This window comes from Oryzias melastigma, linkage group LG19 (assembly GCF_002922805.2).
Source record: "Oryzias melastigma strain HK-1 linkage group LG19, ASM292280v2, whole genome shotgun sequence".
Taxonomy (NCBI): domain Eukaryota; kingdom Metazoa; phylum Chordata; class Actinopteri; order Beloniformes; family Adrianichthyidae; genus Oryzias; species Oryzias melastigma.
Window position 1 is genome coordinate 10,880,657 of NC_050530.1, and position 24,853 is coordinate 10,905,509.

At 36.8% G+C, this 24,853-nt stretch overlaps 4 protein-coding genes across 9 annotated transcripts in view; 3 read left to right on the top strand and 1 right to left on the bottom strand.

Moving 5' to 3' along the window:
• LOC112154026 (myosin light chain kinase, smooth muscle) overlaps positions 1 to 6,184 on the bottom strand; it is a 10,546-nt gene extending 4,362 nt beyond the window's left edge. The window contains exons 1-11 of the mRNA XM_024284592.2: positions 5,825 to 6,184; positions 5,196 to 5,339; positions 4,314 to 4,466; positions 4,089 to 4,214; positions 1,739 to 1,783; positions 1,532 to 1,662; positions 1,299 to 1,455; positions 906 to 1,208; positions 732 to 828; positions 459 to 662; positions 157 to 374 (exon numbers count right to left, since the gene is read on the bottom strand). Coding sequence (XP_024140360.2) covers positions 157 to 374; positions 459 to 662; positions 732 to 828; positions 906 to 1,208; positions 1,299 to 1,455; positions 1,532 to 1,662; positions 1,739 to 1,783; positions 4,089 to 4,214; positions 4,314 to 4,466; positions 5,196 to 5,339; positions 5,825 to 5,987 — 1,741 coding nt within the window. The 5' untranslated portion in view covers positions 5,988 to 6,184. The remainder of the gene's footprint in view (positions 1 to 156; positions 375 to 458; positions 663 to 731; positions 829 to 905; positions 1,209 to 1,298; positions 1,456 to 1,531; positions 1,663 to 1,738; positions 1,784 to 4,088; positions 4,215 to 4,313; positions 4,467 to 5,195; positions 5,340 to 5,824) is intronic.
• Positions 6,185 to 6,263: 79 nt separating this feature from the next.
• Positions 6,264 to 14,667, top strand: LOC112154028 (CD63 antigen). The gene is made up of 9 exons (XM_036217234.1): positions 6,264 to 6,759; positions 10,010 to 10,113; positions 10,190 to 10,329; positions 12,400 to 12,559; positions 12,689 to 12,877; positions 12,968 to 13,042; positions 13,141 to 13,245; positions 13,729 to 13,866; positions 13,934 to 14,667. The coding sequence occupies exons 4-9, from the start codon at positions 12,503 to 12,505 to the stop codon at positions 14,024 to 14,026; spliced, it is 657 nt and encodes a 218-aa protein (XP_036073127.1). The 5' UTR covers positions 6,264 to 6,759; positions 10,010 to 10,113; positions 10,190 to 10,329; positions 12,400 to 12,502; the 3' UTR covers positions 14,027 to 14,667.
• A 321-nt stretch (positions 14,668 to 14,988) lies between these two features.
• On the top strand, positions 14,989 to 18,080 carry pus3 (pseudouridylate synthase 3). Of its 3 annotated transcripts, none has more exons than XM_024284598.2 (7): positions 14,989 to 15,179; positions 15,437 to 15,824; positions 16,195 to 16,472; positions 16,542 to 16,725; positions 17,024 to 17,133; positions 17,211 to 17,383; positions 17,672 to 18,080. In XM_024284598.2, the coding sequence occupies exons 2-7, from the start codon at positions 15,441 to 15,443 to the stop codon at positions 17,926 to 17,928; spliced, it is 1,386 nt and encodes a 461-aa protein (XP_024140366.1). In that variant the 5' UTR covers positions 14,989 to 15,179; positions 15,437 to 15,440; the 3' UTR covers positions 17,929 to 18,080. The 3 variants fall into 3 exon arrangements, with proteins under 3 accessions (XP_024140366.1, XP_024140365.1, XP_024140367.1); XM_024284597.2 differs by having other exon boundaries at positions 15,440 to 15,824; XM_024284599.2 differs by having other exon boundaries at positions 15,440 to 15,824; positions 16,542 to 16,632.
• Positions 18,081 to 18,146: 66 nt separating this feature from the next.
• On the top strand, positions 18,147 to 22,097 carry dcakd (dephospho-CoA kinase domain containing). Of its 4 annotated transcripts, XM_036217235.1 has the most exons (6): positions 18,148 to 18,435; positions 18,633 to 18,707; positions 20,089 to 20,201; positions 20,575 to 20,778; positions 20,848 to 20,935; positions 21,014 to 22,097. In XM_036217235.1, exons 3-6 carry the CDS (start codon positions 20,090 to 20,092, stop codon positions 21,297 to 21,299), a joined length of 690 nt encoding a protein of 229 aa, XP_036073128.1. In that variant the 5' UTR covers positions 18,148 to 18,435; positions 18,633 to 18,707; position 20,089; the 3' UTR covers positions 21,300 to 22,097. The 4 variants fall into 4 exon arrangements, with proteins under 4 accessions (XP_024140370.1, XP_036073128.1, XP_024140369.1 ...); XM_024284602.2 differs by lacking the exon at positions 18,633 to 18,707 and having other exon boundaries at positions 18,147 to 18,435; positions 20,044 to 20,201; XM_024284601.2 differs by lacking the exon at positions 18,633 to 18,707 and having other exon boundaries at positions 20,074 to 20,201.
• Positions 22,098 to 24,853: the final 2,756 nt, after the last annotated feature.

Here is a 24,853-nt window from a genome sequence, read left to right on the forward strand (position 1 = left end):
AAAAAAAAAAAAAAAAAGATTTCTTATTACATTTGCTCTCTTTCATAGGAAAAAATCCACATATACATGTTAAAAACTCAAGAAACATGGTTTTCATTGGTGGAGGACTTTCAGCTCTTTGATATTTGAAGACATGCGTGTTTTTTTAAATCTTACCCAGTTCGTTTGCCAAGCCGAAGTCGATAATCTTGATCTGTGTGCCGGTCGTATCCACGCAGACGATGTTCTCCGGCTTAAGATCCAGATGGATAATTTTCTGCTTGTGCACATAGTGCATGCCCTCCAGTATCTGCCGCATGTAGCGAGCGCTGGTCAGCTCCGTGTGCTCAAAGTTGTCATCCACGATTCTCTCAAAGAGCTCCCCGCCTCCAATACTGTACAAAAACAATATCTTAAGCTCTACTACTCTCCATAATAAGATGGTCAAAGAGTAGATGGTAAAAATCAGGAAAACTCACTACTCCATGACCATGACGATCCCAGAGCGGGACTCGTACGCCGCCAGACATTGGACAAGCTTCGAGTGATGCAGCTTGTTCATTATCCGGATCTCTTTGCGAGCTGCCAACTTGTCCTTGGATGTCCGAGCTCTGTAGAATTTACCGGCGCACACCTGGCCCGTCTCTTTGTGGGTCACCCGGAACACCTCACCAAACTTCCCACTGGAGGATTGGAGAACATTTACAGCTGGTCTGAACTAGAAGACATACCGGCTGTGGAAACATACTTACACCCCTAGTTTCTCATGCATGTCATAATGGTCCTTGAAATCATGTTGGGTGTCAATAGTCACCGTCACATATGACAATGGCTCTTGTCTCCTGTCAGCTTCAAACAGAAAACAAAATGCTCCAAGTACTGGTTTATTTAAAAAAAAAAGGCAAACAAAAAAATCAAAGACTCACTCGAGTTTGCCATCTTCACACACTCGGACTCTTTGCCCGGCTCACTGACCCCCGCTGAATTGTAGGCTCTGACCCTGAAGCGGTACCGTCCCTGAGGCTCCAGGCCCGAGCGGATGTGGTGGGACGTGTTCTTGCACCGACTTATTTCTGCCCAAGGTTGGACGGAGTCCTCTCGCCTGATCTCTACAATGTAGCCTAACACAGCGGTGCCCCCATCGTAGCCGGGGCCGCTCCAGGACAGAACCAGGGAGTGAGTGGTCTTCCGAGAAACAAAAGGTTGGGAGGCTGGCGGAGAGGGTCGATCTGAGAGGGAAAACATTCAGAAAAATACATTTTTACAAACTTATTGGTAGTTTTAAGCTCATGTCTGCATTTTTTAAGTGCTGAAGTTACCTATGATGCTTAGGGATACTGTGTGCTGAGCAGAACCCGCTCGATTTCGAACCACTAGAGTGTACAATCCTGTGTCCTCTTGAACAGTTTGGGTGATCTCCACACAACTTTGCTTCTCTGTGCTCCTGACTGATATCCGAGGTCCTCCTGTCACCTCCTGTAGTGACAAAGGACAAACAAATTTAAAGATATAAACAATTTTCGAAGACTTAAAGCACGAAGAGTGGCTTTACCTTGACTCTGTTGAAAATCCAGCAGCAGGCCACCGGCAGGGAGCTGCTCCTGAACTTACAGCTGAGCTGAGCTCGTTCACCCACACGAACCTCCACCTTATCAGGTTTGTCAACAAACTCCACAGGAGGTCCTAAAGAGGAGAAAAGTACTTCAAAACCCTAAAATATGCACTTGGATTTGACTCAGACGTGATCTTCAACACTCACCTTTTTTAGTGGGAACTTTGATTTGAGTGTTTGCTCCTGCTGTAGCTGGAGAGAGAAGAGATCTTACAGTTACACACCTTGATAGGGGGTTTAATCACTAACTGACCAATCACAGGGCAGCAGTCAAGTTTGGTTGCAAGAGCAAATGAAGGAGTTAATATACAGCCAGTATAGGACTATTTCTAACGAGGGGTGGCTTGCAAAACTGGAAAAAAATTGCATAAAACTTATTTTGAATTATTTTCCTCTGAATTCTGGTAAAGATGATGCACTACAAATAAATTGTTACTTAGGTGCACAAAGTTATTGTGGTGTTGGAAGGTTTATTATTCATGGACAGGAATATTTCCAATTATTTTAGCAGCACATGAACACAGCACGTCTGTTTCCTTTTTCCCTGACATCCACCTAAAATGTAAATAAAATTCACAATTTTTACATAAAATGTTCTACTTAAAACAAATTTATATATTTTCAATCCAAATGAAAGTATTTTTGTCCAGATTATTTATTTCTTCACGCATCTGCTCCTGGTCAGGCACTCCTAACTTTAGATCTAGGAGTGTTAGGAAAAATCAATTCGGCGATAAATCGCGATATTTCATTGAGCAATACTTGTATCGATTTAAAATGTTGACAAGACGATATTTAATAAACACTAGAGCATTAGCGCTGGGTGATTTTCACCTGAGCTAAAGTATTTACTTGATGTTTAATATGTTGCAATTTTCTGAGAGTCCCTGGGTAAAGTCTCACATGTCCCACAAATGCATGGACCAAGGGCCAAGTCTCCAGTATCATTATTATATATTTTTTAGGAATTTTTGCTCTCAAATTCTTACTCTTTCAGTAAATTTTGAACATGTTTTTAGGATCTACCTATGGTTTTATTTTCCATTTTGTCACATATACAACAGTTGAAAGTAAAAGAAAAATACTCTAATTTATCATATGTTGTCATATTTTGATATGTTTTATGAGATATACTGTTATTAGGTACATTATATCAGGTTAAAGTTACCCGGCAAAAGTGATGCTGTAACTTTTTATGGCAAAAGTTTTCTACGGTTAATTATTTATGAGCAAACATAGTTGAGCGTTTGACTTTCGTTTTCCACCTAAACCTTTGACCGCTAACTGGAAGCGCAGAAATGTACCAAAAGAAAAGCTCCATGAATTTGTGGGTAAAAGCGGCTTGTATTTGAGATAGAGTTGCAGGGCTTATTATCATAAATACTATAAATTTTACCACTTTATTAACATGAAAGGTGTATTAATATTGAGAGTTTTTGTCTAAGTAATACTTTGTAAAGTAAAAAAAGTAAAAAAAAAATTGTGCAAAAATGATTCTGGTACAGTCTTGGGATGTATCGCAATATGTTGTGTATTGACTGTTGTCAATACACACCCCTATTTAAAACCCTTTGTGGTCCACAAGACCAAAAATGTTTCCCACCCCTGACCTCACATGTGTCAAAGTAAAGGCCCGGGGGCTAGATCCGGCCCTCCAGGTAATTCTATCCGGCCCTCTAGATCTTAACCTTAAGGTTTTAAAGTTTTGCATTTTCGCCTTCTGCTAGCTTTTTGGACTATTTTAGCATTTGCTAAGATTTCTAGGCTATTTTGAAGTTTAGCTAATTTTTCAGCAACATGCTAGCTCTTTTGGCTAATTTAGGCTTTTTTAAAGTTTTTTAGGCTGTTTTGGAGTTAGGCTAATATTTACATACAAGCTTTTTGGCTAATTTACGCATTTTTTAAAATGATTTTATGCAATTTGGGAGTTTAGCTAATATTTCAGATACATGCTAGCTGTTTTGGCTAATTTAGGCTTTTTCATTTTTTTTAGACTATTTTGAATGTTAGCTATTTTTTTCAGCTACTTGCTAGCAGTTTTGGCTTTACCTAAGTTTCTTGTTTGCTTATTTTTTAGGCTAATTTGGCATTTAGCATATATTTTAGCTGGCTATCAGCTTCAGCGTTTTCAGCTATTAGCCTCAGTGATTTCAGCTATCAATTTCAGCATTTTAAGCTATCAGCACTAGCCTCTTTAGAGGCCAAATTCAGCTTACAGCATTCACACTAGCATTGTTGCAGGTAATGATGTATATCTAGTTCATAATTATGCTAAACTTACAGTTTAAATGTTTAAAACATTTTGTTTTAGAGTGTTTAACAAATGTTTATCCTGTTCAGCCCACGACTTAAGGTGTGTTTTGGATTTTGTCCCGCTGTGCGATTGAGTTTGCCTTAGCTAGACACTTCTCTACTATTTTCTGAATAGATAAATGTTCAAGTGAAGATTTCAGGAGCTTTGTGGTCAAAGGAAGCTTACAAATAGTCCTTAATGTACCTTCCTCGTGCCGCTTTTCCTCTTCGGAAGGTATAGACAATTGAGTCTTTTCAGATGACACATGCTTGAGTGTAACCTCCTTCTGCAGGTCATGGTTGTTTGTTCTGGAGACTTCCTTTGTTGCTCCTTCAATGTAAGCAAAAGGAGCACAGGGTTTAAAATGCACACAATCTGTTCAGTGTTCAGTAAGCTGCAGGTCGTGCTGCAGGAGATGTCAGTCTTCACCTGTGAATCGCAGCACGGCACTGCTTGTCCTCCTTCCTGCAGAGTTCTCCGCCACACAGGTGTACACGCCAGCGTTTTGATGCGTACAGCGTGCTATAGCCAGGCTGGCAACGCCATCCTTGAAGGAAGGCTCTGGTGATGTCACCTTCTCTCCTAAACGTCAAAATAAAAATGGTTGTAGCTCAAATTTATACACAATAAACTGAATTTTGAAGCAAAATCTTATTTTTTTTGCTCTATTTTCACAACTAAACTAGAATTTCTTTTACATACCAAAGGTTTATCACAATTCCCTACCTCACAAAAGACATTTAGCTAAAGTTTCACATCGATTGTGTAATATTTGAGTTCTTTCCGAACAATTAACATTTTCTTAAGTTGTCTATTATGCTTGTAAATCCCTATTCTGAGGCGGAACACGTTACAAATGTATCATTTCCTGACTAACCGCATTCTTCTTATGGAGGAAACAATTACTTTTATCTTAAATCAAAATTTGGTCATGCATGTCCATAAGTCTGGATTTACAAAAAATAAAGAATAAAGATAAATAGATGGAAGATACATAGCAAAAAAGAAAAGAAAAGTAGTTTATTAATCTTTATAATCTAAATGCAGTAAAAAGAACACATGAAAGGGTTAAAAGTTGCATTCCTTTTGTGTATTTGGACACATGAACTGCACTGAAAATAACCTTTTTTTTAAGAAAATCTTTTAAAAAGTTTCCTGGAAAGAATACTTACAAACAGGTCAAAATGATTTACAAAAACAGACTTTTCCAGTTTGATAAGCTCCTAATTGATTTGTTTTACAGTCCATTTCCTTCTTCTTTCTCCCCTCTGAAGATATCATTTTCAGGAGTACAGTAGTTAAACCTCTCACCATTGTGCAGCCAGGAAACATGCAGAGGTTGACCTGCGATAACAGCCTGAAATGTAACACTTCCTCCATCGCCGACTGCACAGTTTCGGACTTTTTCCTTGAAGCTTGGCGCTTCCACTCTCTGATCCGGCACCTGTTTGGCCTCTTCGGGGAGAAAAACAGGAAAACTGGCTTTTATTTTGACACAATCTTTAGACCGTTGTGTATTAGCACAGAAAATCACTTCCTCGTGTTGTGTAGCACTTAAATGTAAACAACTAAAAAGAAAAAAAATGTGGATTTCAACATCACTTGTGTTTGTGCTCAGTTGTTTATTTGCTGGAATAGCCAGCTGCTGTTATACAAACTGTAAGTTATAAGGCTAATTAATCTAAGTTTTTATAATTTTATTGATTTTGTTTGCAAAATTGTGTCCTATTTAATCCAAAATGTTAAAAATAGTCCAAAAGTGCTTCAATTTAATGTGAGCTTTTATTTTGTAATTTTGTAATACTCCAGTTATTCACTTGTTACTCAGTTTTTCCGGCATTCGAGGACAACTGACGATATATTTGCAACTATTTGGTTACTATGCATGAATATTATTATGTTTTGACTCAGAATACAGAAGTTTGAAAATCTGGAATTACCTGCAGCAGCTGAAACTCCCACTTTGTTGCTTCCTGCCAATGACTTATTAGCAGTAATCCGTCCATTTTCTCTCTGATTGTCCCCGCAGCGCTGACCCCGGGGCTTCAGAACAAAGTGAAAGGTGGACAAATACGTCTTTGGCTTCCCCTCATCCTTGTCCATCCTCGAGTTGAAGGAATCAATCAGCAGCTGGGTTTCAGTGGAGGGGGGGTAAATAAATCTGGCTTCCGCTTCAGGTTTTTCACTGATTTAGTTGCAATTCCAGAGTAAAAGTATTGCGCTTCATGCTTGTCCTGCCCTGTTCACACATTCCCTGAAATGCTGACAGGAGGAGCCTCTGCTTTCTCTGAAATCACTGCGCTCCCTCTGTCCCACAGTACACAGGAAACAGACAGTTTTATCAGAGGGCTAATCAAAAGCACACATGTCCAGCCCCCACTGGCCCCCTGAACTGAGAACAGAAAGCGACAAGAGATTGTGAGCAGCAGAAAGTTAAAGAAATTCAAGTTTATTTACCTCCATGAACACTTTGTCTGCTTGTAGGCCATGAACACAAACCTCCTCTGGTACCTTCACCCCCGTCAACAGATTTCTCCTGCAAACACGGTCAAACCGCCGTGCGAGCCTGACTCACTGCAGGAATCAAGAAGAGCCAGTAGAGCAGCTTTTTAATGTGCATTCACTTTGGCTGACCTGAAACACAAGCTCTCAGGTGCTTCTTCAAAAAGTAACAGTAGAGACGGCTTCAATCACAGCAAACCGCATGTGAAGCTGAATCCTCTAATGCTGCCACTGTTATACCAGCTGTTTGAATGTTTACTAAAGATCACGATTTATATTTGCAGAGAACAATTGATTATAAAAAGAGGGTGGCTGTCTTTTGAAATCATATTTGTTTGCAGGTTCTTTTTCTCATCTGCATTAAAGCTTAAAGGTGAGTGTAAATAGCTAAATATATGTAATAGGTAATTTCTCTTCTTTTTAATTAGTGTTTAGTTTTTACACATTTTATACCATTTTAAAAATAGTGTGGGATTTGTACTTTTTTAAATTAGTATTTGTCTGTTTTATCTGTTTCTATAAAAATATTGAAGTTTAGGATTTGAACTTTGTTATAACATTTTATAAATAGATTTGAGTGCAGGATTTGGTGTTAGAGTGGAGGATGCAGCAGACACGGTTACATGGAGGAAGATGAGTCGCTATGGTGACCTCTGAAGGAAAAATGCCCCCCAAAAAAATGAATTTTAAAAATAATTTCTTTTTAGATTTGATAGAAATATTGAAATATTGCCAGACTTCTTTATTTTTTTTAGGTAGGTATCTGTTTGTTTTCTAATATTTTTTCATAAATACATTGAGGTGCAGGATTTATATTTCTTTACTTTTTTAAAAACTTTTATCTGTTTTTTTCTTACATTTTAAAAAGAGACTAAGGTGCAAGATTTCTACCTTCTTTGTGTATTTATCTGTTTCTTTTTCACATTATCCACACATTTTATGAACATATTCATAAACAGACTGAAGTGCTGGATTTCTAGTTTTTTTTTTGTTTAATAAGCAATTTATAAGTTTATTCCATATTTTCCATACATTTCATAAACATACTAAGGTGCAGGATTTTTACCTTTATATGTATATATACATATATTCAATACATTTAAATAAACAGACTGAGAAGCAGAATTTTCACATTATTTAAATAGTATTTAACAGTTTTTAACTTTTACATGAATTTCATGAACATAATTCAGGATTTTCGCTTTTTTTGTTTTTTCTTAGGATTTCGTTGTTTTTTAAATACTTTTTTGTACATTTTATAAACAGATTGAGGTGCATGACTTCCATCATTTTTTAAACAGAGTCTATCTGTTTCTTTTCTTCATATTTTCCATACTAACATATTTATAATCAGTTTGCAGTCCAGGATTTTCACCTTCTTTTTTCTATTTATCTCTTTTTTTCATAGTTTCTACACATTTCATTCACAGATTGAGGCGTAGGATTTCCACTTTTTTATTGTTAAAAAATGAGTAAACGTAGAAATGTCCCAAATACTTAATTTGAGGTGCCAAAGATTTCACATAAACTATCGGCTTTGTCATTTATAGAAAAAAGTTTGTTTTGATGATTTCTTAACATTTGTCAATAATTATACTAATATTGTCTTTTTTGCCCCTCCGTAGCATCTTTTTTTTTTCTTTTTTTTTTGTTGCTTGTATACGTCCAAATCTGCATTTTTGTATGACGTCATTTTTCTGAATTAGTTTGACTTTTCTCTCCTTTGCCAAATAAAACACACCAAGGTCTTCGTGTGGGAATCTTACAAGGCTTTAAACAACACCATAAGAACGCTGGAGTCTTTTTTCTTTTTTTGTCTGTGTGGGCGTGTTTTACGAAAAACATACAGGATTTATGGCTCCCAGGCTTATAAAGAGTTGTGTAACATATGTGTCTTTTTGTTACATTTTTTAAAATATTTACCTGAATGAATAAATTACACAAAAAAAGTTAAAATAATTTTATTGGAGACTTAGTTTCACTTCAAAAAGGAATTATTTGTTGTTTTTTGTTGTGGGTTTTTTCATCATTTAATAGATAACACAAAAGTTACAAATGGAGTTAACACTTCCATGACTCTCCAAAAATTTAAATGAGAGAAAAATCTCTTTAAAAAAATACAAGGGACCAGTTTCACGGCCTGGTATGTGTAAGTGGTGCCATGTGGACGAGGCGCACGGTTTATTTTAGAACACAAACAGCGCTCCAGTGCTACACATTTGTTGATTACACATTTAAAAGTTAACAATTTACCAACACACATGGCTAAAACTGCTTCAAATGGTTCTTCTATGATGGAAAACAGAGAATTTATCACAGATTTCTGATTAAAAAATAAAATAAATGCATACTTTATGCAATCAAAATTGACTTATTGGAGCTCTATTGATCAAAATTGAATCAAAATAGACTCTTACTGCTTTTTTGTTTTTTGTTTTTTAGCAAAAACTAATACATTTTATCTAAAGACACAACTTCTTTGGATTTAGACTCTTGAGCATGGTGGTGGGAGGTTAATGGTTTCACAGTGGTGGATCTCCTCTAAAACAAAAAATAATGCTGCTAGTAAGAGCAAATTATTTATTTATAAGTGACACATTTAAAGGAGCAACCTGCAAAAGAACGATGATTTCCTTAATTGTTGAGGACAAATCACTGGTAAAAAAGTGTGGATGCATCAGTTAAACTGTTTTTTGGAGGCAAATGAGCATTTTCTTCATTTTAAAAAAGTGAATCTTCTGCAAATAGCATTGCAAATGCAGTGAGTACGCTGCAGCTAATGGGGATTCTGCTTTCCTGTAGCAACTTTTTATATTTTTGTTTAAATAGAACAACTAGTAGAGGTCGGATTAAGAGTCATAAGCAGAAAAATCTTCCATAATGAACAGATGAAACAATGCAAGTGTCTCTGTTATTGCTCCTCATTACCCAAAATTTAATTATTAGATAATTGGTTTAACATTAAGTTCAAATCTAATCGAATTTTAGTTTTAATGCACATGCAACAGACAGAAATCACAGAATAAATACTTTTTTCACCAAAATACAACATAAAAAGAGAAAAATACAAGTATTAAATCTAATAAGAATATTTTATGAAAATTTTGTTTGTTTTGCTTCATTTTCCTTCAGAAACTACTAAGAATGCAAAATAATTTTACACTTTTATTTGTTTTGCTTTCACACAAAGTGGACCAAACCGTCTCGTTTGGAGACGCCATTACGTAAAACAGGAACTGACCTGGAAGAGGAAAAGCCGGGCAAAAAGCTGCTTTTTTTCTATTCGGTTTACTTCTGCTCTTTGACCTCAGCACATTCACACTGCGGTGAAGCGGAACCAACATTAAGCCACTGCAACTTTGGAGGCTAATTTCTCTGTTTTTGTTCTAATATCAGACCATCAGTAGAAGAAATCCTCTCTTTTTATCTTCAGATCTTCTGTTTGCAGAGATGCACCATCTTCACTGCCTTCTTTCTGGGAATAATTTATCCCATTCAGCCTTGAATCCTGTTTGGATCCGTTCACATCAATCATTATAATACATAACAGATTGCAATCGTCCGTGTTTTTACTACAGCTCGTTCACAACACCAACTCTCGCATAGATAATTATTGTCATCAGGCAGATGCACTGGAAGTTTTGACAAAGTCTTGAGGAATTCAAAACAGGAAGAGCGGAGTGGGAAGGGCAGCGTCCTCCGTGTGTGTCTGAATTCCCCAGCTATGGTAATGATTTCTCTTCCTGTTCTCATGAAGCCCTTCAAAGACATGCCACTTAAATCAGCCTGCATTCTGTTCCCAGACTTCCCTGAAGGCTCTCAGCCTCCATCACTCAGTCACACTGGAACAAAAGGCAGGCCTGGTGATCTGAAGCAAGCCTGTGCCAGCATGCTAATGCTTTCAACCTGTTTGAAAAAGAGGAGAACTGCGCCCCCTTGTGGTGTGAGCGTCACCCTGCAAACACGATCAAACATCCGTTCTTTTTACTTTTTACTCAACTCTTGACAGACAGTGAAAAATTATGAACACTGTTGACATGTAAAAAAAAAGGAAAATGAGAGTGTGAAAATGCAAGTTTACAACATTTCTGATCTGACTTTCCAAACTAAACTGAACAGAAGTCTATGAGCATATTTCCCTCAAAAACAATCTTGTGGAGTGCTATGTTTAAACTATGGAGCCCTGGATATGACAAAAAAGAACTGATAAAAACTAATGAATAATTTGTTGTCAAAAATATATATTTTTAAAGAAAATAGAATTTTGTGTGTACAAATTGTGATTTTTATCATGGCAAAAATGAGCATTTTGTGGATTCAAATTAGTATTTTTTGTGCAAAAATTTAATTTTTGTCATAAAAAAATAATTTATGACCATAAGTGAGCATTACCGGTATATGAGCATTGATTACAAATATTAGCATTTAGCACAGATTAGCATTATGTGCAGAAAAATTAGCATTATGTGTGCACAAACTAGTATTTAGTGCACACAGATTAGGATTTTGTTTGTTTAGACAAACATTACGTGTGCACACAAATGAGCATTTTATGCACTTAAATTAAGCATTATACAGAAATAGTATTTTTTAAGAACAAATTAAATTTTGGGTGATAAAGGTAGCATTTTGTGTCCATAAATTAGCATTTTATGCACACACATTAGAATAGTGTGTAGACAAATTAGTATTATGTGTAGAAAATTAGCATAATGTGTACACAGAAATTAGCATTTTGTTCAAACAAATTAGCATTTAGTTCATGCAAATTAGCATTATATGAACACCAATTAGCATTTTGTGCAAACAAATCAGCATCCTATGCGCACAAATTAGCCTTTAAAGCACACAAATAATATTTTACCAAAAAAATGAAATTTTGTGTGAAAAAGTTTGCATTTTGCGGCCCTAAATTAGCATTTTATGCACACAAATTAGCATTTAGTGGGTACAAATTAGTATTTTGAGGGTGAGAATTAGCATTTAAATTAGTAGGAACTAATAGGAATTAGTACTAAGAAGTGATGATACGAGGATATTAACTTGTGTGCACAATATTTTAGTCTGCACACACATTGATTAGAGACCACAAATTATTTTTATGAGGGAACTTTATATATATTTTTTACTGTGACATCCAGGGTTCCTTAACAGCTTTGGTTTCATCTTTTAGAAATTTTGAAAAAAAAAAAGTGACTTTGAAAACTTTGGAGATGGCAGGAGGGGAGAATCGAGGAGATTCTGGCATGGCTGCAGCTCCCTCCAGTGGAGGCTGCTGTGCTACAACCTGAGGCGTTGGTTCTCTTTCAGCCTCTGTGCCGCCGCTGCTGCAGATCCACATGCTGGCATGGAGACTGTCAACTGCAACAAGGAAACCCAAAAAATTCCTGTTGTTTTTCAGTTTGTTCTGTGGTTTAGTCATAGTTCAATTTATTATTCAGTATATTTAAAAAATATGATGCAACAGAACAAAAAAATTAAAACTTTCACATTTTAAATTTGGCTTATAGTTATTAATTTTAAACCAATTAATACTTTTTAATTTTTACTTATTTCTGTTATTCTGATGCAGTTTTACTGTGGCTTAAATCTATTTTTTGCCTATTTTACATGCTTTTTTTATCAATCTTCCAAAGTAAAAGTCTCAAGTAATCATTTTTGATAATACAGTGAAAATGATGGGTCAAAATCAATTTTATTTTCTCCACAGTAGCCCAGACCAACAGATAAAAGCACATATTATATTAAAATATGTTCCTATGTGGCTGTTAAAAGGAAATCTCAGAACCATGGATGTCCTTCTTCTTTTCCCGCCAATTTACGTCATTAAAATGAGCCGAAAAATAACATTTTCAGTAAAACTCACCTAGAATCTTTAGTGCCCGTTATCCTTCCATTTATATACATATACAGCCTAGAAGTGCCTTTCAGTTTGGAATCTAACACGATGCTCCAATGCAAAAATACTATCTGCCCCATCAGTTTCTTATCCTGTTCATTTCCTTACGGTCAGGTGATGCTGCATTCGTTAACCCTCACAGTTTGGGCAGTCTCCTGTCATTCTGCTCCTCACTGGTCTGCAATTCGTCTCTGGTTCGGCTTGAACTCTCATCAGAATGTGTAAATTCTGCAGCTTCAAATGTTGGTTTGTTTTCTTCAACACGCTCTTCTTGGTGAGATAAATTCATCACTTTTTTACATCATTCAGTGTTATTATTCCTGCTTTAGGGTTCTCCTCTCAATCTAACACGGCATAACTTATGTTTCTGACTTCTCTTATAAGTAGTTTATTTGTTTTCCAGATATCAGGGATCGTCCTGATAGTGATCGGAGCTCTGCAACACTCAACTTATTCCCAATTTGGAAACTTTGCTGGAAGTGGCTTGTCTAAAATCTCTGTGGTTCTCATCGCCGTGGGGGTCACCATAGTCCTGGTGTCCATCTTGGGTCACGTTGGGGCATTTATGGAGAACACCTCTATCTTAGGTGGTGTGAGTATCATGTGGATCAAATTAGGTAAGATCCTTCACATTCGACTAAAGCAAAAAACTGAATTAACTCTTGGTTTTTTGGTGAACTAGTTCATCTGCGTCCTGATAATCATCGTCCTTTTGGAAGTTCTCACTGGAGCTGCCTTTTACATCTTCCGCAGCAGGGTGAGATGCTTCAAAGCCGATCTAAGATGATTACCAACAAACTAACAAAGCTCCTGAAGAGGCGATAAATGTTTTTTTTTTTCTTGATGTTTCTGTAGACGGCCCTTCTGAAGATGAACAATGATATCAACATAAAAACGCGGGAGGTGATCAATAAATACGACCAAGAGAACAGAGATTCCATCAACAAGATTCAAGAAAAGGTGACAAAAATGTTTAATTTCAAGGAAATATTTGTATTTCTTGTGTGTTTGCAGTAATATTGTCACCAATGATGGTGTTAGAGTCACTGCAGCTTGCAGTTATTTGAATATCTATAAGTCACTCTAACAAACGAGCATTCCCAGATATAAATGAAGCTTCAACAATATTCATTCCACTACATTTAAATGCACAATTTCACATTTTTAAACCAGTGAAATGTTTCAGGGTGGATTCTGGGTATTTTTTAACCCCAAAGCTGGACTTCCTTGCAGAAATGTTCTGTGGTTTCATTTGCACTTACTGGCGAAGTGTGAAGATCGCGTGAATGTGATAACTTTGAAGAACAACTGTCCTTTGTTGTAGTTTGATATCTCAATGTTGAATATTTTCATAGGAAAGAAGCAAAAAAAAACTCTACTGGACGATATTTCTGAATTTGGAGAGTCAAATGACAAATAACTGATTCCAATGTCACCACACAGCTCAGCTGCTGTGGCGCAGACTCCTACACAGACTGGTACAGGAGTGCTGGCTGGGCCACACACGACGCCGTGCCGGAGTCCTGCTGTGTGGTGAAAAAGCCGGACTGCGGACAGCACAAGGATGAAATAAACAAGAAGGTTGGATACTTGGTTATTTCTGTATTTATTTTTAAAATCTAAATTAATGTTAATCTTGCTTTTACAGGGATGCACCATGGCTATCAAGCTCTTTCTGTTGAAGAATATAGTGTGGGTCGGTGCGGTCTGCATTGCACTTGGAATCGCAGAGGTGCTTTAACTGTAGAAACTTTAAGGAGATTTTCAATTTCAGTCTCTGACCTTGCCTGTTTTATTTTATTTTATGCAGGTCTTTGGAGTGCTGGTGGGCATATGCTTGTGTCTGAACATGAAAAGAAAGAACTATCAAAACTTCGATTAAGCCGTTGTGCCAGCTATCCTCGCCTATCAGCGATGGCTTTGATCTATTAAACACTTTATCAGATTAAGTTTAGTTTATTTCCTCTGTTTTCTTCCAATCATAAATGATGCCCTTCTTCTATTTTAATGTTTTGCTTGTTGGTACTGTTACAATAACTGTAGAAACATTCGAAAAAGACCTGTTATCTAAATTAATATCTTATCTTATAAAGAATTTTGAATCATATTTTAGAATATTTCCTAATCTGACAGGATAATTGATAACTCTGTATCATCTTCACTTACACAACCTATGGTATAAAAGTTCAATTCATGACTTGTATGATTGATTTTGATTTGGTTTTACATCGGATGTTCTTTCAAATGCAACCGTCTGCATTTACCCAAGTTTGGGACCATTTTGGACGAGTAGATAAAGATACTGGATCGTGGATTGTTGTACATTATTTGTAGACATTAGTTTTTCTTGCTAACAAATATAAAATATCAAGCATACGTGATGCACGCTATTATTATTATTAATAAAGAAAATTAAGTCTTATTGGGTTTTTAAGCTTTTAATTTTTGTTTACTTACTTATTTATCCAACTAACATTAAAACCCCAGATAGTTGACGCATAACCCATATTTATATTATTCTTGAGATATATATATATATATATATATATATATATATATATATATATATATATATATTAATTTAAAGAAAATATTCAAATTATTAATTTTTAAAATATTATTTTTGTAGAATAGTTAATCGAACAGCATTTAAAAGCACAGGGTCAAGAACATTTGTTTTCCTTTCTACGTGAACTACAATTCCCAGTTAGGCGGAAATTGGTCCGCTCGCTAAATGTGTCCGGTTCCGTGTCGAAGCGGACGAGATTCAAAAAGGAGTTGCATGCGCTAGCATATGCAACTTAAACATCTTCAAAACAGAAACGTTTATGTCTATTTTAACTTTAAAATTCTAGATTTTCACGCGAATGATTATCAAGAGTACCAAACTAAAGGTAATGATTTATTTTTTTTGTTTTGATGTCCGCGTGTTACGAGCAGGTAGCATATTTGGACTGTTTTAATATATTTTTACTGAAACTGTACTGTAAATAATCTTAGCAATACCTGTATTATTTTTTTATTTAATAAAACTACGTTAATTTTTCTATTATTTATGTTAATATAAATTATAGTGGACAAATAGATGGAGTTGAAACGAGTTTGATATGTTTCCCCTGTGAAGAAACTTGGTTTTGTCCTTGTTTTGAAGCAGCATGTCAGACTCTCTTATCAGTCGTATAAAGGAGTTGGAGGCAGAGGTGGAGAAGCTGAAGTCTCAGCTGAAGGAGAGCAGAGAGGCTGGAGGTGATGCTGAAATGACGTCCAGCTCAGAGGGGAACAGCAGCAAGAAGGAGAGGAAGAAATCTGGGAAAGAGCGACCCTTTGACTTTGCTGCTCATCCCCGGCGCCATGTGGCTCTGCGGCTGGCCTACCTGGGCTGGGCTTATCAGGGCTTCGCGGTCCAGGAGAACACTGACAACACCGTGGAGGCCAGACTCTTTGAAGCTTTGCTGAAGACCCGGCTGATCCAGGACCGCCAGAGTTCTAACTACCACCGCTGTGGACGCACCGATAAAGGAGTCAGCGCCTTTTCCCAAGTAGGTTCACTGGATCAAGCCTCACGAAGCACTTGAAGCTTCAATCGATTCACTCAAGGCCAAAGCTTCTAGAAAATGTATTTGCTTAGTGGTCACATGACTGTGTTTATATGAAATGTTGAAATATTAATTAATACAGTTTTGAAACTTAAATTATTAAACAATAAGTATGGTAAATACTTATTTTTTTGTTAAAAAATAGTACAATTTAACCCATCAAATAACGTATTTAGGTGCCACTATAAATATTTAATGGATGAATCCAAATATTTATTGCATATTTTTTCACAAAATGCTGTAAAAGTTTACACTGAGCTTCATCCACAATATCAAAGTGCTTTCTTTTCTTGTTTTTATCCCTTTTCTGCAGGTCATAACTATCGATCTGCGTTCCACACAGTTCTGTGGTGGACTTGGGGTCACCGTCCCTGAAAAGGTGGATTCTTCTGTCAAATCCAAAGCCTCTTCCTCCGAGCTTCCCTACGTGAAAATGCTGAACAGAGTTCTGCCACAAGACATCCGGATCTTGGACTGGGCTCCTGTAGCGGAAGGTTTCAGCGCTCGCTTCGACTGCCAGTCCCGCACCTATCGCTACTACTTCCCCCGCGGCTCTTTGGATGTGGCTTTGATGGAAGATGCTGCAAAGAGGTGAGAAATTAAGTCAGAAACATTAACATCCTCTCTTTGTATAATCATTTAATAATAATTCCTCAACAGATATGAGGGGACTCATGACTTCCGCAACTTGTGTAAAATGGATGTGGGCAACGGAGTCCTGCAGTTTGAGAGGACCATCCTGTCAGCGACGGTGAGACCTGTGTGGTCTGAACAGACGTCCGGCACAGATCAGTATAGTCTGTTTGTGTTTGAGGTCAAAGGACTGGCTTTCCTTTATCATCAGGTACTAGGAAACAGCCGTACTAATTATAACAATGTTTAATTTAAAGACTTACTCTGATGAAAACTGTGTTTTTGACTCAAAAGTGCCATTTCTAAAAGAAAATATGTCCTAAAAAATGGTTAATAGTATTTGTTTTTTTAAATTTTGGGTACAAATGATATAATCATAATTGAAAGACTTCTAGGGACACGTAAAATAAATCAAAAAATGAACATTTAAGCATTTTTTGTTGTGTTTTGCTTAAAATATTGAAGTTATTTTACATAGAATTAGTTGATTTTCTACTGTTTTGTTTCAGGTGCGTTGCATGATGGCTGTGCTTCTTTTGATCGGTCAGAAGCTTGAAGAACCTCAGATTATAAATCAACTCCTTGATGTTGAAAATAATCCCAGAAAGCCCCAATACAGGTGATCTGCTGCACAAGTTTGAATTTTTACAAATGTTATTAATTGTAATCTTAATCTTGAATGTGTTTGATTTCTAGCATGGCGGTGGACTATCCTCTGGTGTTGCATGACTGTCACTTTGAGGGGCTGGAATGGCAGCAGGACGTCGAAGAGCTGAACCATGTCCTGTCCTCTCTGCAGCAGCACTGGATACAAAGTGCAGTCAAAGCTCATGTTCTGAGAGGGATGATGCAAGACCTGGAAGACAAAGGTGAGAGGTCAACTGAGACCGGACATTCTCTATAAGGAGTAATAAAACATTTTCAAAATGAAAACAATTCAGACTTTCCTTTTTTTGCTTAAATTATCAATATCTTGCAAGTTTTGAACTATGCTAGCAGCTTTCTGCATTGAAATTATTTAATTTAACATAAACATTATTTTGATTGGGATAAATTTAAGTTTGAACAGGTCCAACATTTTTGTAAATATTATGACAATTCTAATTATTTCTACTTCCACTTATTTCTATAAATATGTCATCACTCTCCATCTACAGGTGGATTGTCCTCCGACCATTGCTGGCTGGTTGAAGGCAGCAGACAGAAGAACTACCGACGACTGCTAGAGCGTCCGTGCTGCGAGAGCCTGGAGTCCAGGATTAACTACTTTGTTAAAAGAGGACGACTGGAGCGAGAGGAGGGGGAGAACGGAGAGGAAACGTTAAAAAGGGGAAAAAGACCCAAACATTGTCACAGTTCCTCGACTCAGGCAGAGGCGGACAAACAAGCTGAGGATCAGAAAGCAGGAGATTAATGCTTTTCTTTTTTTTTTTTTTTTTAAGTTTTGGAGTGAAAAAACTTGATTTTTTTTTTTTTAACAAAAATAATTGAACAAACTTTTTGTGTTTATGTTAAAGCTTGAAGAAGGCTGTTTTGCTTCTCAATAAAACATAAGTTGGCTAAATTGGATTTATTTGAAGTAAACTTGATGATTCTGTGGGCGGAACTAATGTTGACAGAAACAGATGTGGGGAGGGGTTTACAGTAACACATGTCAAGCAAGCCGACAGGCTAGGATACTAGCAGTCATTGGAAGTCGGGGTGTAACTCGTGCGTGTCAGTTTTAGAGTTTTTAAATCTTTTTTATGTGTTTTCGAAAGTAACTTTTCTCTGAAGACGATGGCTGCGACTTTTTTTCTGTGTGTTTTAACCTGACCGACACTTGTGCTAACGCTAGCTCGTTAGCAGTCCTGGCTGTTTCCTGTCAGCCTCCGGCGGTGCGGCCTCCTCCAGCGTCTTCAGGAATCTAAAATCTGCAAAGGTAAACACAACTTTTGCACATTAATTTCATGTTTACAATCTCAGTAATTACAAAACCAAAACAGCGTTTTTTAAGTTATGTTTTTAAATTTAGATACGACTGACCCAAGCTTTGAAACTATTGTTAGTTTGCTTTAAAAATAATAATAATAAAAAACTGTTCGATATAGCAACCACTTTTTGCTTTTATTTTACCAGATTTACAGTTAAAAATGTATTTGACAAAACTACGTCAGGTGGCGTTTTCAGCGTGACATCATTTCCTCTCTTCTGGTTAGTGAAAATATTTTTCAGTAACATTTCCTGATTTTGCTCCAAAATTTGCATAATAAAACACATAAAATATTACATAATTTGAAAGAAAAACAGTTTAACATGTCTTGATTAACAACTAGACACTTGTTATTAATACAGTTTTATTATCAACTAATGAGCAAACATTATTTTATTTCCCCCCCCTCTTATTTTTAATCCATGTGTCTTTATGCGGGACAAAACTGACCCGTTTTCCAGCTTTGTAAATGGGTCTGTTTTGACCCGAACACAATATAAAGGTTAACTTGCTTTTATTTGCCGGAAAAACACATATAAAGAAAAAAAAACAAAACAAATGAATAAATCATAATGTGAACCTCTTAGTATGTTCTGGGTCAAATTGACCCATTTTCAAGTGTGAAAAAATGGTTCAATTTTTACCCAAACACAATTTTGGGGTTAATTTGCTTTGGTTTACAAAAATAAACATAATAAATAAATACACAAAAATAAATAATAATGTAACTTTCCTGGTATGTTCTGGGTCAAACTGACCCATTTTAAAGTGTGAAAAATTGGTTCATTTTAACCCAAACACAATATAAGGGTTATTTTTACTGAGCTTGCCAAAGTAACATATTGTTGAAAAAAAAAGAAAAACACAAATAAGTAGATCATATTGCCTCCCTCCTTGTATGTTCTGGGTCAAATTTACCCGTTTTCAAGTGTAAAAAAATTGGTCCATTTGACCCGGACACAATATAAGGGTTGATTTGCATTAGTTTGCCGGAAAAAAAAAACATTATTCAGAAATAATAATTATAATAAACACAGATAATTCAATCATAGTGTAACCCCTCCTGGTATGTTCTGGGTCAAATTGACCCGTTTTACAATTTAAAAAAAAAGTAAAAAAATTTACAAATAAAGCCTCAAAGCATTTTTTTTCTTTAAAATATGTAATGAAAGGCTCATTTAGTGTCATGAACATATAAAATAAAATGTTTTGTTTACTCTATTTGTAATTCAGATATAAATAAAAACATAACAGGAGGTTTGACACAAAGACCCATTAAAATAAGGACTTGTTGATTTAAATGGGGGAAAAAAAACAAATTTTAGCACAACTAAAACACACAAATTATCCTTTATGTTCAACAAATACACAGTCATTTGTTGTGACTTAAATATGTTTTCGTCTTTTACTACATGTGCTTCTTAAAGAGCCTTTATGATCTTCCTGGTTGCTCATCAATTCATACAAAAAGCATGTCCGTCTGTCTGCACACCAGTCCTTAGGTTATTCAGTGACTCAATTATTTTTCCTTGCTTTTAAATTTCAATTTAATTTTAGAAGTGAGTCTTGCTGACGGCGTGCTTGCAGGTGTCTGTGCCGCAGGATGTTCCTGGTGGGCCTTACGGGAGGCATCGCCTCAGGGAAAAGCTCTGTGTCTTCAATGCTGCGAGAGCTCGGGTGTCCCATTATCGATGCAGATGTTGTGGCCAGGAAAGGTGGGGTTGAAGATCTGGGTCTGAATTTCTGAATTTGTCTTTCTCTCTGTTAAATGATGTTCATCAATGCTTGGAGAGGCTGAATCATGAAGGGATGATGTTTGAGTTGTATAAAGGAGTAATGTAAAAGGTTACCAAAAACTAAAAAAAAAGTAGCATGAAATGATTTAATTACACTCAGGTGATGAGTTTTTATTCTAAAATGTCTTTTCTTCCTTAAGCATCCCCTAATTGAGAACAATAATTGGTTTTGTTTATCGCCTCACAGGCCTGCAGAACTTGAAATAAACGTTTTAAAAGCTTGATTTATGTGGTTAATTAAATAAGACACAATGGATAATGCCAAATCTGATGACATTTTCCTGCGTTCCAGTGGTCGAGCCGCACACTCGAGCTTATTCTCGCATCGTCTACCACTTCGGACCCGAGATTGTTCTGGAAAACGGGGAAATCGACCGACAGAAGCTGGGCCAGATCATCTTTGCCAGTGAGGAGAAAAGGAGGCTGCTGAACTCCATCACCCACCCAGAGATTCACAAAGAAATGCTCAAAGAGATCCTGCTCTACTTCCTTAGAGGTAAGGAGCAGTTTGGACAAAAAGTGCCTTGAAATGTACTTTTTAAAGGGACTTGATGTTTGTTTGAAGGGTATCGCTACGTGGTCCTGGATGTTCCCCTCCTCTTTGAAACCAGACGCCTCACTAAATTTCTGAACCACACTGTCGTGGTGTACTGGTAAGTTCTGTTTTTTTCACACTTGAGAACACAAGATGCTGACTAGAAAATAACCCTGCTCGGTCCGTTTCTCTGCAGCGATCCCGCCACTCAGCTGCAGCGCCTCATGCAGAGGGACGGGCTGACCCAGGAGCAAGCAGAGCAGCGCGTGGCTGCACAGATGCCGCTCAACGAGAAGCGCGGCTTGGCTAATCACGTTATCGAGAACTCGGGCAGCCGGGAAGACACCCACCGGCAGGTCCTGCGGCTCCACACAAAGCTGGAAGACTCCATGGACTTCCTGTTAGTGAGGGTGATCGCCATCGCCACCACGGCGGGTCTGAGCGGGATCCTGCTTTACGCAGCCAGGATACTGTTGTCCTAACAGACGGATGAAGGAAACTTTTAGTGTAAAAAGGTTTTCAAACGTCAGTAGATTTGAGCAACAGCAGGCTAGCAGTAAAGATGAATTTAACTGTGAAATTAGCCTGTCAGCATCTAACACTACACTGCCAGCAGTGTGGCCTACTGTGACGGTGAACCCGCATTACTTACTAAAGCTGCAGTTTAATGTGAAGGGTTTTTTTTATGTGCAATCACTGTTATTTTAGTAATTTGCAAAAATCTAAAGCGGTTCTAACACTGGAAAAACTCAGCTAGCTGATGCTTCAGACGGTGTTTGGACTGTGAATATATATTTATTCTGGTCAAACGGTTGACCGGCTGCAAACTTTACCATTATAGGAGTAACTTATTTTAATAAAACTGTCAAATTGGGGTAATTATGATGGTATCGATCAATCAGTCGTTTTTATTAGCTGAATGTTGGCGCTCCCTGAGGTTTAAAGTGGTTTGGACTGATGTTCTTAGAATGTATGATGATTAAAAAATAAAATGTTAAACCAGACAATCTGTTTTTACAGTAGAAAGTAACAGATTATTCTTAATTTTCACTGTATTTTCTCACACTTTAGCTGTCTTTAAAACCCCTGTTTTTTTTGCACACAGTCATTTGTAAACTATGAAACTGAATGACACATTTTTGAAGTGGTTGGTGGGACTGCATCTGTGTTTCACACAAGAATTTTGCACCTTTTTCACATGTGGAAGCTGGAAATGAATATTTTACAATAGAATTTAAACATCTACTCATGTACGACAATAAAAATATCATTTATTAACATTTTCTGTTGACATATTTTTCTAGAAATAAATCAAAAACTAGAAATTTCTTTTCGGTTTTATCACATAAATTCATGTAATGGATTTTATGTGTGCAACTCTTCACTGAAATAGTCTCAACAAGGGGGATTTCACACCAGGCTCAGCGAAATTTTGAGTTAAAATTAGGTTAACAGATCAATAACCGATCCATAAAAGTAGAGATCATTTTAATGCATAATGCTAAAGTCCGCTAGCTTAATGCTAATGTATAATGGGATTTCCCATAGGACGGCTAATGCTGATGCTAAACATACATTGCTGACAAATTTAACATCTTTCTATAATCTCCAGCATGAGTTTTCCGAACACTTTTGAGGAAATTTTTTTTATTTGTGGTCTAAAAAGCACAGTTTTTTTGCTCATACTTTCGTCTTCTACTAAAATAAGGTGTAATTCTATAGTGCGATCGCCACCTAGTGGCCAAACTAAAACGCGCTCCAGGAGAGGCAGAACAATTGTTCCTTTCTCCTTTTGAGAATCCATTTAACACTGTTAAGTATTAAGAATCTTATTATTATTTTACTAATACGTTTTACAGTTCAGATAAATATGAATATCTTAAAAACATATATAGATTATTAATGTATTTCTAAATAAATGTCTTAAGTGTGTAAACCGTGTACACTCAAAATTGAATTAAATTGAGAGGATAGTAGGAATTGAAGAAAAAAAATTGGAATTGAGTCCATCCAGACAAGTGAATCGAATTAATTCTGGAAATTAAAAATCTACTTCAGCTAAAATTTGTCTAATAACCTCTTAATGCCTGTTGTTGCAAATATGTGACAAACCACTTTGGCTCCAAAATCACCTAAATGCAGCATCTCCTTAAATCAAAAACACAAGTGTTTTTTTTATATAGCTGTAAATAAATTCAGGAATTAAAGGGATGATAATGTGCACTGAATGTCAAATAATAATTAGACTCATTTTTTGTAACCCCTGAATTTATGAAAATAAAAACTTTTCAATTATATTTTTGCTTTCAAGAGCAGTTGAACTAATTTTGGATCCAAAGTTGATGCATATTTGTATCAAATGCACCAAGGGGTTAATCACAGAGGGAGAAATAATAATATAAGATAATAATCTCTGAAAGTCTTGAGATTTTTTTGCTGTTGCCCGATAAACGACTGCAGTTCAGGAAGTCTTTAAGAGAAGGACGTGCTGGTTGTGAGTGACGAGTCTTCAGGAAAGGAAATCATCCGTTTAGTTGACTCTTGTGAAGGATGCCATCACCCCCTCTCTGCATTAGAACACAAGCATGGAAATGTAGGCCTGGAGGCAGGTGTGGTTACATCACTCTGGCACTGAAGATCCACCAGCTGACTTGGCTTCTTCTGAAGCCATCTATTGGTGTGCTCTTAGTTTTTGTCAAGCGTTTGCTGCATTAATCCAAAGTGACTTGGGCTGAGGCATGCGGGGGCTGTGCATTTGAACACATGGAAAAATCCAGTTTAAATGCTTTTTTAAAATTATTATTGATTCGCCAGCTGATGCACAAATGAAGGGTCCAGCCTCGTCTCTGAGCAGATCTGTGATCAGCAGAACCGTCTGGGCAGCTGTCTGACAATTGCACCTTGGCGTGGTATCTCTCCCAGACAAAAGGCCAAAGATGGAGCGTGAACAGGAGACTATATCTGTACCAGCATGTGTGAACGCTGCAGGCAAAGGGCGGCAGAGGAGTCACCGTCTGAATATAAAGTGGGTTTAAATCTTAAATCGCCTTGATTTGCTTTGTAAAAGTGCACCCGCTGCTTTATTGTGTGTATCAGGTCTTTTTCTGAGAACAGATTAAATCATTTTCAAACAGCGGGGAGCGAGTCGTCGTCTCGCCATCGTGTTTAGACAGCATTAGCCTTTGGCATCATGGCGCCGTGACATTTTTAAATCACCTGTTAAGGCAGAAGGAGGAAACAGTTTAGGCAAAACTTGCACTTTCCATACTAAAAACTAGGGGTGTGTACTGGCAAAAACCTGTTGATACGATGACATGTGCTACGATACATAAATCCTAAGACAGTACCAGACAATATTTCACTATATAGACCTTAATTAGTGTAGGAAACCAGATATAAAGCATCTTAATGAGAATTTACCAGTAATACTGTGTAGTGGTGTGAATTGGCAAAAGTCTGGCAATGCAATACGTATCACAATACACAAGTCAAGATACAATACGTATCCCAATACATCCCAAGACAGTATCACACCATTTTTCACTATAAAGACCTTAATTAGTGTAGGAAACCAGATATAAAGCATCTTAATGAGAATTTACCAGTAATACTGTGTAGGGGTGTGTATTAGCAAGAGTCTGGCGATATGATACATATCGCGATACGCATGTCATGATACAATACGTATCCCGATACATCCCAAGACAGTACCAGACCATTTTTCACTATAAACACCTTAATTTGTGTAGGAAATCAGATATAAAGCATCTCAAGCAGAATTTACTAGTAATACTGTGCAGAGGTGTGTATTAGCAAGAGTCTGGCGATATGATACATATCGCGATATGCATGTCATGATACAATACGTATCCCAATATGTCCCAAGACAGTATCAGACAATTTTTCACTTTATTGATCTTCATTTGTGTAGGAAATCAGATGTAAAGCATCTTAATGATATATTTTTTAGCAATACTCTGTAGGGGTGTGTATTGGCAAGAGTCTGGCAACATGATATGTATCACAATACGCATGT

Coding starts and splice junctions, on each gene's coding strand:
- LOC112154028 (XM_036217234.1), top strand. CDS start 12,503: ATGTGTAAATTCTGCAGCTTCAAATGTTGGTTTGTTTTCTTCAACACG. Junction 12,560..12,688: donor TCTTCAACACGCTCTTCTTG/GTGAGATAAATT, acceptor TTTGTTTTCCAG/ATATCAGGGATCGTCCTGAT. Junction 12,878..12,967: donor ACACCTCTATCTTAGGTGGT/GTGAGTATCATG, acceptor TTGGTGAACTAG/TTCATCTGCGTCCTGATAAT.
- pus3 (XM_024284598.2), top strand. CDS start 15,441: ATGTCAGACTCTCTTATCAGTCGTATAAAGGAGTTGGAGGCAGAGGTG. Junction 15,825..16,194: donor GAGTCAGCGCCTTTTCCCAA/GTAGGTTCACTG, acceptor CCTTTTCTGCAG/GTCATAACTATCGATCTGCG. Junction 16,726..17,023: donor TGGCTTTCCTTTATCATCAG/GTACTAGGAAAC, acceptor GTTTTGTTTCAG/GTGCGTTGCATGATGGCTGT.
- dcakd (XM_024284602.2), top strand. CDS start 20,090: ATGTTCCTGGTGGGCCTTACGGGAGGCATCGCCTCAGGGAAAAGCTCT. Junction 20,779..20,847: donor CCTGCTCTACTTCCTTAGAG/GTAAGGAGCAGT, acceptor GTTTGTTTGAAG/GGTATCGCTACGTGGTCCTG. Junction 20,936..21,013: donor CACACTGTCGTGGTGTACTG/GTAAGTTCTGTT, acceptor GTTTCTCTGCAG/CGATCCCGCCACTCAGCTGC.